Genomic DNA, 12,911 nt, shown 5'->3' on the forward strand with positions numbered 1-12,911 from the left:
GTTCATGTCTGCAGGTCATGGGTTTAAGATCATTTTCTTATGTCAATGTTTCAATGAAAAGAGAGTTTTGTACAAACACACACAAACTTGTCTTTATTGATATTTAAACAACCCGTTATGCATTTTTGGACTGAAGCAATACATACATCATGATGTATCCATTGAATGTACATATTTACAAATAAATGCAGGTCTTGATGAGTAAGTAAGTAATGGTTATATGAGGATAAAGATCCAATAGTCGGGGAAATACGAAGAATCTTAAAGAGCAACTAACGTCAAACTCACTCACATGTAGTAAATGTTCTTTCTCTCCAAGACACAGTAAGTTCCTCATCATGACCATGTTTTCAACTTATTACTTTATAAAGTTGCTCTGAAGTCTGGGCGAACGAGAGGTTACGAGAGTCCATTATGACGTAATAATGGCTTCACTCCTCCTCCAACCAGCTGTAATCATGTCCCGCTTTGTTTATACAACGAGTCCCTTGGAGGGGGAGACTTCCGGGATTGATGACGGGCGGTAACAAACCTACACGTTTGACCAATCAGAGCAGAGTGCGTGTGGTTATGGTCAACAAGAGTTAATCTCCAGAAAAACAAAGTGTTTTCAGTGGGCGGAGCTTAAGATCATTTTCTAACGTCAATATTTCAATGAAAGTTAACCTTTTGATAATAATTTGTATTTATTTACATTTACTTTTTCTTATATTATCTTTATGTCATCATAGTACAGTATTTTAAATCAACTTTTTCCACATGTGTGACATTAATGCAATGACTTATATTAATAATACTAAATCATTTTTACAAATCTTTTTTGGACATAAAGATAATCAACAGTATGAATTTGTTAGTGATGTGTTGATGAAGCTTCATGAAACGGTGTCATATTCTTCAGAGGACAGTAGGGGGCGCCCTCAGCTTAAAAATGATGTGAGGTTTCAATAGAATAACTTTTCAAAGCAATAGATTATAGAGCAAAGAGTGACATCTAGTGGACTCAGGAAATAATGACACTGTTTCATGAAGCTTCATCGACACATCACTAGAATTGAATAAAAAACTAATGCTGTTTAAGTTCAAAATAAATCAACATCCAGGCTTAAATTCAACATAGTTCATTTATTTTTGTTTAAAAGGAAAACTTAAGAAATCCATACAAGGCATCTTGGGAAAAAAAGGCATTTGCATCGGCTTCGATATATATATTATTTATAGAACATCTCATAAAGAGCTGAATCTCACAGCAGTCGTCGACTCTGATCGTTTATCACGGACAGAAAAACCCGAAATGATTATTTTACACCTGATGTCAAGAGAGTCCGATAAGGACGTCACATGATGACGACTCAGCAGGAAGTGATGGACGGAGAGACAAACATGTGATCCAGCATATGATCGTGAACTCAGCAGTTTACACGTGCGGCAAATAAAACATTCAGAATGATTGTTTCAAACCCATGCAGATCCAAACAAAGCGTCGAGAAAAACCTTCACCTGCGCAGCTTCGAAAATACGCCTCAAAACAAAATATTCGAAAGAGCGAAATCGCAGTTTTTGGAGAAAAAAAAAGGTGCCATCACAGGTCACTGAAGCGAAGTCTGTTGAAGTCGCCCTTGATCTCCTCGTGAGACTCGGGCGTCGCCCGGCCGTCGATGGCGAGGACGGCGCTGTCCGGGACGTCCTGCTTCCACTTCCTCTTGCACAGGTTCACCGTCCTGCCGGCGTCCTCCGTCAGCAGGATGTAGGCGGCGTGACGTCCTCGCTCCAGCAGCGTCGCTGAGGACAAACAAAAACCTTCAACTGTAGGATTTATAAGGAAGTGAGAGGAGAATTTACATTTTTATATTTGAGTATTTTACATAGATTTATTTATTCGACGCATCGTTTTGTTTTAATTCGGATCTTATTGTTGTGTAACTTTGTTATTCATTTCACACACGTGTGAGTTTATTCGATTCCCTCTTTCATTTTATTTTGTATTATTAAATACAATAACGGATTAATTTCCCCCCACGTTTATAATAGTTTATCCTTATTTAAAAACACTATTTTTCGTCAAATAATATTCTCCTCATATCCCTGTGTTTATAGTGTTTAAAGAACATCTTTTTTTATCTTGTTCATAAAGTGAAAGGCGTCAATTCAGGAAATAAAAACAACCGTACGGTCAGTGAACGCATCATGAAGGTATAGAAAAGAAACACGGAAATGAAAACACAACGTGAAAATAAACTTATATTACATTTTTTATATATATATAAATATATTCGGCTTTATGTCGTTTAATGTTTAAAAAACGTTTGTTTTTTTTTGTCCTTGACCTTGAGTGTGAAGAAAGACGCCTTCAAATATATTATATATATATATCTTTTTTTTATAATATATATTTGTATATTTATAAATATTTTATTGACGGAACCAAATCAAGTTTCTTGTGCTTTATACAAGTATTGAAAGTTCTTTATTGATACTTACTGTTACACTCTGTGTATATAATGTTCAAAGAATGTTCTTCAAAACCATTTCATCTCCAGAAACACGTTTGATTAAACAAATATATGTCTTTTAAATGTCAAACTACTTATTAACGATCAACTACTGACTGACTGAGTGAAGTCAATACTAGAAAGTTGAGTGAACTCTGCTCTTCGCCCCGTGACGGGAAAAACTTTGAAAGCTACAAAAGAGATAAATCCCTCGTTGATAATTTGGACTTTAATCTACATTTTAAAGTTTGAATGATGTTTCTACGTGAACGTATGCCAGAGCAAGAGATGTTAAAAAACGTTGCAGATTTTTTTTTAGCTTCGTCCCATTCATTCCTTATGGGAAATATATGGGAAATTGCGAGCGCAGCCTTCTAATGACTTTAAATGTTAAAGTTTGTTCTCAGTATTCATTGTTTTGTTCTCTGAATACTTTTCTCCTGGAGTCATGGGTTGCAGACTCTGCTCTAAACTTAGGACACGATCTGGATCTTATAATCCATGTGTTAGTGACTATTGTAACAGTTTATTTTGGTGTCTAAACAAGAAGGATATGTTCATACAAAACTCTGCAGTCAGAATTCTGAGCCGCTCTAGTAGAAGAACTCACATTTCCCTGCATCCTTAAACCTTTTCACTGGCTGCCAGTTTCTTTCAGGATCAACTTTAAAATTCTGGTTCTTACTTTCAGATCTATTCGTGGTCAGACCTTCCTACTCATGAAATAATGACACAGTTTCATGAAGCTTCATTGACACATCACTACTAGAAAGCGTTTTAGAAATAACCTTTGCTTAAAGGGCACCTAATGTGAAAACTCTCCTGACTTACTCTCATGTTGTAAATGTTGAAGTCGTCTTGTTTAAAATGAAAATAGTAGTTCATTCATCTTGACGTCGCTCCATTTTGAAGTTATTACTTAATAAAGTTCTCGGCTGAAATCTCGCCAAACGAGATTATGCTTTAAATTAAACATTCTGACATCACTCTGGTGTAGGTCTCCTCCCCTAGAAGCTCTAAATCAGTTAAGATCCTACATGTTAATAAACAAAATAAATATTTATGTAAACATGGTGAGAGTTACTTCTGCCTTTTAGGTGTTTTTGTAATGTGTACATTAAGCAGCATTATTTTTATTATTCGTTTTTAACGTACAAAACGGGAGTTTTAGGGATGAGTTTTAAAATTTACGTGAGTCCCTGAATGCAACTCGTGTTTTTGTGACCAATCAGAGCAGAGTGGGCGGGGCTTAAGTGTATTTTCTAATGTGAATATCTTTATTAGATGAGAGTTTTGCGCAAAAAGAAGTATAAGAGTATAATAGAGGTCCTAGATCAGTTTAAGACACACTAAAATCAGCACATTAGGTGACCTTTAACTAACTTACTCTAGTTCCTAACGCTCTGATTATTGAATCAACCATAAGTCAGAGTGAAGTCGACCTGCTAGCGTAGCCGCGTTAGCAACACCTACCTTTAAACGTGATGATGTGCTCCAGGGTATTGTTGGACTCGAGGAGAACTTGGGGGTGAAGAGGATGCATCATGTAGGACCGACGCTGGTCGGATGAGAGAACCTGAGGGACAACGGTGAAGAATATTAAACGTACTTTATATCATGTTGTTTATATGTTGTGAGTGGTTCACTCACAGAGGAGTTCCTCCCCTTCAGGAACAAGCCCCACATCATGAAGACCGAGTACTGGTTGGTGGTGTGTATGGAGGCGGGTCCGGGGGAGTTGGGGCTGGAGAAGAGCATGACCTCCCACAGGACCTCGCCGGACCTCCCGTCCAGGATCACCACCTGGAACACACCTGGTTGGTCTCAGGAGCTCAACAATGGTCAGAGGCTGAACTCACTCTCTTGGTTCCATTAGCAGCTTCTTCTTCGACCACAACGTCCAGTGTTTCGTCCTTGTTGAAGTAGCCGAGCAACGGATCGCTGGAGGAACGAACGTGTGGAGATGTTACTGTGTGTTACTGTGTGTGTGACTCTATTGTATCAACAGTGTGTGTTACAGTGTGTGTGACTCTATTGTATCATCAGTGGGTGTGACTCTATTGTATCATCAGTGTGTGTTACAGTGATGTGTGACTCTATTGTATCATCCAGTGTGTGTTACAGTGATGTGTGACTCTATTGTATCATCAGTGTGTGTTACAGTGATGTGTGACTCTATTGTATCATCAGTGTGTGTTACAGTGATGTGTGACTCTATTGTATCATCAGTGTGTGTGACTCTATTGTATCATCAGTGTGTGTTACAGTGTATGTGACTCTATTGTATCATCAGTGTGTGTGACAGTGTGTGACTCTATTGTATCATCAGTGTGTGTTTGTTGTTGTGATGTGTGACTCTATTGTATCATCAGTGTGTGTTTGTTTGTGTGTAATATGTGACTCTATTGTATCACCAGTGTGTGTTTATTGTTGTGATGTGTGACTCTATTGTATCATCAGTGTGTGTTTGGACAAAACTCTCTTTTCATTGAAATATTGACGTTACAATATAAGAAGTAGAAGTAGTGGAATAAGTAGTAGTGGGGGTAGAAGAATTAGAATTAGTAGTAGAAGTAGAATAAGAATTAGTAGTAGAAGTAGAATACGTTTTAGTTAGTATAAGAATCAGTAGTAGAAGTAGTAGGAGTAGAAGAAAAAGTAGAAGTAGCAGAAATATTACTAGTAGAAGTAGAAGTAGTTGTAGAAGTAGTAGAATTAAAAGAAGATGTAGAAGTAGTAGTCGAAGTAGAAGACATATTAGAATTAGCAGTAGTAGTGGGAGTATAAGAAGCAGTAGAAGTAGAATAAGTAGTAGAAATAGTATAATAATTATAAGAAGAAGTAGTGGTAGTAGAATAAGTAGTAGAAATAGTTTAAAAATTAATAGTAGAAGTAGTGGGAGTAGTAGAAGTAGTAGAATTAATAGTGGATGTAGAAGAAATAGTAGAATTAATAGTAGAAGGAGAATAAGGAGTAGAAGAATAATTAGTAAAATCAGTAGTAGAATTAGAAGTAAAAGTGGAATTAGTAGTACAAGAAGTAGTATAATTAGTAGTAAAAGTAGTATTAAGTAGACAACAGTGTTTTTAAAGTTGAATGAGTGTGAGTCGATGAAAGTACATGAAGGTCAAAGTGGGAGGAGTTGAAACATGAGTTGAAACATGAGTTGAAGATTCAAGTGAACGGAGGAAAAAGGGTAGAAAAAGAGGAAAAGAAGAAAGAGTTGAAGAGATAAAAGAAAGATAGAACATTGCTCACATTTCAGGAACGAGCCGAGTTGATAAAAGTTTGAACTGTTCAAATATGTAGGAGTATATGTTGAACATTTGTGACCATAAGTAATTCACAGACACAACGACATCAAACTCCACCTGAGAACTGAGGTGCAGTTGAACCTCCACGTCACCTCCAGACTCTTCCCGTCGACCAGCGCCACCTCCTGGTCCGTGACCAGGACCAGGTCCGAGGCCTCGTCGGCTGCATCCGTCCTCACCACCTTCTTCAGGGAGTCAGACCTGCGCCCAGAAGTCAACGTTTCAGGGCCTCGACGAAGGATCCGTGAGTCAAAGTGTGGCGTCTTCTTACATGTAAACAGGAACCAGACCCGTGGAGCTGCTGGACCTCTTCTCCCAGTTCTTGTCCTTCTTGAGCTGGACCTTCAGACCCGCCTCAGCCACAGACCTCCACAGACCCAGTGCATACAGGCCTGTGTCTGCAGAGACCAGTGAATGGATCATTAGAAGATAAACTACCCTGAGATATTTTGATGATCGATGTTTAGTTTGAAGAGAAAAACTTACACAATATTGTATGAAAAACATAATAAATAATAATAAATATGGAGGTGAAAAGATATTGATACACTGATATATATTGTCATTATTTCCCCCCTCGATGCTGTGTCGATACTCAACACTGTATTAATATATTTAAAAAAATACATGTACTTATTTATTTAGGATTATGTATAAAAGAAACAAAATATTTATATTTAAAGTGTGTATAAATTAAAATAATTCAAATTTGTCACATAGTATCAGGTTAAGTGATTCTTTAGTATCATGAATTTAGGTAATACTTTAGCATGATAAAGTAATGTAATACTTTAGCATGATAAAGTAATGTAATACTTTAGGATTATAAAGTAATGTAATACTTTCGTATGATGAAATAATTTAATACTTCAGTATCATGAAATATTGTAATACTTTATCATGATAAAGTAAAGTAATACTTCAGTATCATGAAATATTGTAATACTTTATCATGATAAAGTAAGGTAATACTTTAGTATCATGAAATAATGTAATACTTTAGGATGATAAAGTTAAGTAATACTTTAGTATAATAATATAACTTAATACTTCAGTATCATGAAATTATTTTTCCTTTAATTTAAAATTTTATTGAAATACATATATATATATATATATATATATTGCATTAGATTAAATATTTGTTTTGCGATATAAAGCGATTGTTTCTTTTAGCTTCCAACTCATAATTTACTTTTTAACCTTAGTTCTGTCGTGGTTTACAGCTCAATAAAGTTTGTTTAAAATACAATAATTCGATGTTATTTACGATTTTAAATGTAAATATTCACGACATTTGTTCATCTTTGTGTTGTAATTAAACTTCCAGCCACCAGATGGCATCAGTCATTACGTCCTCCACAGCTAAACGAACAATGAAATGACTGAGGACGAGAGGATACAGTCGACTCCAGCATCTTTTAAAGCTGATGTTTAGACATATTTTGGTTTGAAAAACAAAAGCAGTTACGACTTCATCAAGAGTCATCTGGTCTGTAAATACTACAACACCAGAGTCGAGTACTCGACAATACTACACATATATACTTGTTACTACAGTATCACTATATATAGCAATGATTTATCATGATACATATCTTGTCAACACATCTTAGCCCTATATTTTTTAAATCCTTTAATCGTACAAAAATGAAGAGAATACATTTACCACATTTTTAAGAACACCAATATAAAAAGTATATTTATTCTAAATAACTGTCCTTCAAGTACACAGAATATACTTGTACAGTAAAGCCAGTACCTTGTTGCGGGAAAAATGATACAACATATCGTATTGTCGCTCTTTTGTCGTGATCCTATCGCCTGTTTCACAACAATAATAAATAAATATATATTTGAAGGACGCTCACCTCTGTGCAGCAGCAGGTAACACGAGTCTCTGCTCAGACAGTGCAGCAGATGATTGTCCGTCAGTGTCGAGTTGAACCCAGATGATCCTATTTGAGCTCCTGTCTCCCCCGAGAGGAAGATCATCTGACTCTGAAACATTAAGAGTCAACCTGTGGAAGTCATCACTCCATCATCGTTGTCCTGGACTGACCTTGACGCCGTCGGACGCCACCAGAGCGACGTCAGCGACCCGGTCTCCGTCCAGGTCCGGGAGGCTCAGCACCGGCACCCTGCTGAGCAGACCCGCCGGGTGAGGCTGCTGCCACTGGACCTCGCCTGAAGAGCACATGGAGATCATGGAGATGTTGTGGGTGAATATAATAATCACCACTAGGGCTGTGTATTGACAAGAACCTGTCGATACATGTGTGAAGATACGATATATTGTCATATATTGTGATATATTGTGATACTGTAGTGACAACAACATATTGTTTCTTTAAAAGAAACTACACTTTTTCTGGCTTTAAGAACAAAATGAACAAATACTTTCTCTAATCAAATGTTTAAGTGTTTGTAGTTTCTCAAAATACAACAAATATTTATATATCAACAATGAAGTACATTAACACAAACAACCTGGAGCAACATGTAAAATCCAGTATCTGTCAGTGTTTCATTTAACTTTAAACTTTGTTTTAAAGACTAAATGAAATAAAAGCTAAGGTTAAATATATATTTAACCTTGAAATAACATTTTTAGTTTCATCGTTCTGTTTATGTTTTGTAAAAAATAATAATTTCAATTGATTTGACAAGATTTAAAAGTAAAGCGTTTAACGGTGTTATGACTAAACTAAACATGTTAAATGTATTTTTGTGTCATAATTGATCCTGAAGTTTGTGTAATTTAAATTAAACGCTGACGTCACACACAGAACTCACGCCGTCAGCCTTTATTTAACCAGTATTTCACACAAACTCTCTATTGTACGAGGCAGATTCCAACGCTGAAGTCAACATTAACATCAACAACAACATTTGTTATCGTTGACTTTCATGCAGCGACTGAAAGTTTCTCTCGTCTCTACAGAACAGCAAAGTTAACGGCTTTGTTTTGTTTCGTCTTTGTTTTTTCTTCGATCTGCTCGTATTCTTTGTCGTGATGCGTCTTTAGATGTTTAACAAAGTTGTGCTGTGTCTTAAATCGCATACTAGCGTACTCAAAGTTAGTATTTTTAGTGCATAAGTGCGTCTCAATTCTTAATATGTGAAATGTAGTGCTCTATACACACTAAATTGTCCCCAAAACGCCCACAAAACTGAGTATAGTTCGATGGACACTATCTACACTAAACGGCTCCATCTTAGTGATGTTGTAAACGGAAGTTACGTCATATATATATATATATATATATATGTATATATATATATTCATATATGTACAGGTGTATTTTCCACAGCAGTAAAAGGATGAGACGTCTTCGCTGCTGATACCAGCTTAAATATCTTGCAAATATTTCGATTCTCATATTTTTTCTTTATTTCTTTTTCCAAACTTGTAAAACATGCTGCCAGCAGGTGGCGCTAGTGTTCCTACAGCTGGTTGAAATCATCGTTAAATAGTAGAAGAAGCTGTCGCGTCATTTCCTGTTAGTGTGTAGCAGCAGAGTTTGATTTGAGACATACTATTACTGGTTAGTACGTACACTATCCTGATGCATACTAACTTGTAGTATACTAAGAGAAGTATGTGATTTGAGACACAGCACTAGTATTGAATCTTGTAGATCAGTGATTTACCAACCTGTACTGCAAAGGTATTGCAAGTGGGCCGCAAAATTGTTTCCAAAATTGTATAATTTTTTTGTGGGAGGATGTAATTATATACAAATACACATAATAATGTTTTAAATGTTAGAACTCGTTAAGTTTAAAAGGATATTTAACATTTAAAAATATTCTTTTCGTTATATAGTTTTTCCTTCCGAGTATTATACATGTGACAAGGAAATGAGAACGCATTATAATACCTTCGTATTTAAGGGGGTTGGAGGTGGGCCGCAATAATGTAATACTTTAGGATGATAAAGTTAAGTAATACTTTAGTATCATGAAATAATGTAATACTTTAGTATCATGAAATAATGTTATACTTTAGGATGATAAAGTTAAGTAATACTTTAGTATCATGAAATAATGTTATACTTTAGGATGATAAAGTTAAGTAATACTTTAGTATCATGAAATAAAGTAATACTTTAGGATGATAAAGTTAAGTAATACTTTAGTATCATAACATAACTTAATACTTCAGTATCATGAAATATATATATATATATATATATATATATATACACAGTATATATATATATATATTGCATTAGATGAAATATTTGTTTGGCGATATAAAGCGATTAATTTTTAGCTTTCAAATCATAAATTACTTTTTAACCTTAGTTCTGTCATGGTTTACAGCTCAATAAAGTTCGTTTAAAATACAATAATTCGATTTTATTTACGATTTTAAATGTAAATATTCACAACGTTTGTTCATCTTTGTGTTGCGATTAAACTTCCGGCCACTAGATGGCAGCCGTCATTATGTCCTCCACAGCTAATTGAACAATGACAATAGTTATTTGAGACTTAAAAGTAGGCCCTGAGTTAATAAAAACATTGGGGACCACACCTGCGCTCACTTCTTCTATGTAGCGGAGACGCCACTTTACAGGCGCAAAATATATATATCTTTAATTATCGATACAGTGCTGTTGAATATCGAGACGGTATCGTGATAAAAATATCTCGATATATCGTTCGATATCTATATTTTCTTACGCCCCCAAACACCGACCTTTATGCTTGTCGAGGGCCGACAGTTGGTCCGAGTGGGAAAGAAGACAATCCCATTTTCTGCCCGAGTCTCGATCCAGACCACACTGGACCCACTTGAGCTCGGGTTCCAGTGGACGCTCCCACAGGGTTTCTCCGACCGTCCCGTCCACGGCCGCCATGAAGACACATGGCGACGAAAGACCTGGAAAACACACACTCGAGTTAAGGCTAAACCTCGGTTTTATTAGAAGGAATTGTAAGTAAGTAAGTAAGTAAGTAAGTCATTTTTATTTGTATAGCGCTTTTCCAGACCAGGGTCACAAAGCGCTTAAACAATCAAAACAATATTCAATAAAGTATATACTTTAAAGGGCAAGATAAAACTGATAACACAACAGGAGTTGCACGTCTACACACCTGCGTCCTCGCACGTGTTGTTGGAACTGCCTTCACTGCTTTTGAAGACAAACAGAACATCCATCACCTTGTCTTTGTTTGCATCTTCAATGGCCAAAAAGTCAAAGGTAGCCGCTGGGGGGACGCAGAGAGAGAGTCAAACCCTTGTGTTTTGAGACAGCAAACACACCATCTCACCTGCTCGCGAGAAGGTCCGGTTCCAGGTGACGCTGTACTGGGACCGGACCGGGCAGGGGATGATGAAGGAGAAGGCGAACACGACGATGAGGCACAGGAACAGCGAGAGGAAGAAGAGCGCCGTCTGCCAGTGCGTCCGTTTGGAGAAGCCCAGCCTCTCCATGCAAGTCCTGGTCCTCGGGTCGGAAGCCGGTCCCGTCTCCGGCCCGTCCCCCCCGCCGGCTCTCTTCAGGGGGTCGCCCTCGCCGGGGCAGTCCGAGTTCTCCATGATGGATCCTCAAGGCGGGGACATGCCTGAACAAACAGCCCAGATTGAACAAGAAAAACTGTTTTTAAAGATGCTTTTTTTTTAAAAACACGCGTCACACTGACAGATCAAAAAAATAAGTCCTGAAAGTCCTGGTGTTGTGAAAGTCCAGCTGGTTCTACTACAGCCACTTCTATTCAGGTGTGCCAGGGATCCAGTCCAGAGACTTCCCAGCCACAACAACACAAACCCCCTGTCATTGCCTTCCATCTACACATCTGACAACAAGTCCACTCGTTTTTAGTTTATGTTTTACTTCTTATTGTCAACTAATGGTCGTAAACATTAGAATCTGTTGTTTCTTACGAAACAAGTTTTAAAAATAACATTCCTTGCGTTTGTTGGCTCACTTGTTGAATAAAGGTGGACAATAATAGGATATATTCTTTACCCTGCGGCGAACTAAAGCTGATATTCACGCAGATAAAGTCACTTACTGAGTTGCAGATTGTTTACTTAATGCCAACACGAGCTAACTTTAGCTTCTGACAGGCGCTGCACACGAGCAGGAGGCGGAAGTGGGGCGGATTATGCCCTCGGTTTTGCCTACCGGTTTCCCTGGGTTTTGTTCTCCGGTGAATGATTTCGTGTGTTTGATCCCAGAGCCTCTGATTTATCCTTCTTTCCTTTTAAACGCGATCACTGTCGTCCTCGCTCAAGCGTGAACTGTCGTTGTGGCAAAAGGAGGTGTTACCTTTAAAGCCTTGCCCGGATCACTATTTTCTTATTTTTTGCCCGTTTCATTGCCTTGTGAATTTCATGGATTCTAGGATTTTTTATTGAATTTATTTGAGTTAAAAATACATTTGAAAGCACAAGTGACAAATAAAACATATACAATACTAATAAAACAAAAATAATAATTGAATAAAAAATAAAATATGGATTAACCTATATTTTATAAACAGTTTTATATCACTTATTTTGCGTGTTATTTAATTTAATTATTTAATTCTGTACCGGAAACATAACCACAAACATTACTATGTTTGGTAACTAAACTTCTAACTATAGTAACTATCCTTTGTCTTTTTTATTTTTCTTTGATCTATGTTCTTTAGCTTCATCTTTAGACTTAGCGTGTATCATCTTGTTCTTTCTCTTTATTTCTCTTTGTTCTGGTTCTTATTTTATTTTATTTTGTTTTGTTTTGTTTTTTATGAAAAATTGCTGTATTTGTTGTGGCTATTAGAAAAAAACAATTTCAATACAGTTCTACCTTACCTTACCTTACCTTAAACGACAGAGGTAGGTAGAGTAATTGTAAATTGTACTCAAGTAAAATTGCCGTTACTTTAGAATCATATCACTCAGCATAAAATAAACATATTAGAAATTGTTTAAAAGTACTTGGTAAAAAAAACTATTTAGTAGCATCTTATTATTCATGCAATCCACTAACAAATTCGAGAGACTAGAGGTTATCCATCAATATATCCCCCAAAATAATAAAATAAATGAATAACATAATAAACCAAATTATTTTTGGGTGACTTCAAGTACTTACAATAAAAA

The 12,911-nt window shown here is 36.5% G+C and overlaps 1 protein-coding gene across 2 annotated transcripts; it reads right to left on the reverse strand.

The window, feature by feature from the left end:
- Positions 1-1,105: 1,105 nt before the first annotated feature.
- Positions 1,106-12,087, reverse strand: fam234a (family with sequence similarity 234 member A). 2 transcript variants are annotated; one of them, XM_087783395.1, is made up of 12 exons: positions 11,947-12,087; positions 11,090-11,383; positions 10,913-11,026; positions 10,515-10,697; positions 7,869-7,993; positions 7,678-7,807; positions 6,078-6,204; positions 5,864-6,007; positions 4,352-4,433; positions 4,143-4,295; positions 3,966-4,068; positions 1,106-1,782 (listed from the first exon to the last, which is right to left on the reverse strand). In XM_087783395.1, exons 2-12 carry the CDS (start codon positions 11,355-11,357, stop codon positions 1,583-1,585), a joined length of 1,629 nt encoding a protein of 542 aa, XP_087639521.1. In that variant the 5' UTR covers positions 11,358-11,383; positions 11,947-12,087; the 3' UTR covers positions 1,106-1,582. The 2 variants fall into 2 exon arrangements, with proteins under 2 accessions (XP_087639521.1, XP_087639520.1); XM_087783394.1 differs by lacking the exon at positions 11,947-12,087 and adding an exon at positions 11,834-11,922.
- Between the last annotated feature and the right edge of the window lie 824 nt (positions 12,088-12,911).

The sequence above is a fragment of the Callionymus lyra genome, chromosome 2 (assembly GCF_982586985.1).
Source record: "Callionymus lyra chromosome 2, fCalLyr1.hap1.1, whole genome shotgun sequence".
NCBI classification, from domain to species: Eukaryota; Metazoa; Chordata; class Actinopteri; order Syngnathiformes; family Callionymidae; genus Callionymus; species Callionymus lyra.